Below are 238 nucleotides of genomic sequence, written 5' to 3' on the forward strand. Positions count from 1 at the left end.
GCCCACCTCCCCTCTCTCCGCAGGCTGAACACCACCGTCGCGCCCCTCTTCTTCGCAGAGCAGTTCCTGCAGATCTCCACCTCCTTGCCCTCCCCTTTCATTTCTGGCCTCGGGGAGCACCTGACGCCGCTGGTCCTCGACACGGCGTGGACCAGGGTCACCCTCTGGAATCGGGACATGGCGCCCACGGTATGGGGTTGAGAGAGGAGGCGGCTCGGCCGCGCTTGGGGGAGCAGCA

The 238-nt window shown here is 66.8% G+C and overlaps 1 protein-coding gene across 1 annotated transcript in view; it reads left to right on the forward strand.

Moving 5' to 3' along the window:
- Nucleotides 1-15: 15 nt before the first annotated feature.
- The window catches only part of LOC103782353 (lysosomal alpha-glucosidase-like), a gene marked incomplete at both ends in the record, with an annotated part of 3,292 nt that continues 3,069 nt past the window's right edge, over nucleotides 16-238 (forward strand). The window contains one exon of the mRNA XM_008950121.1: nucleotides 16-189. Within this exon, the coding sequence (XP_008948369.1) occupies nucleotides 16-189 (174 nt within the window). The remainder of the gene's footprint in view (nucleotides 190-238) is intronic.

This window comes from Merops nubicus, unplaced genomic scaffold (genome assembly GCF_000691845.1).
Source record: "Merops nubicus isolate BGI_N331 unplaced genomic scaffold, ASM69184v1 scaffold43341, whole genome shotgun sequence".
NCBI classification, from domain to species: Eukaryota; Metazoa; Chordata; class Aves; order Coraciiformes; family Meropidae; genus Merops; species Merops nubicus.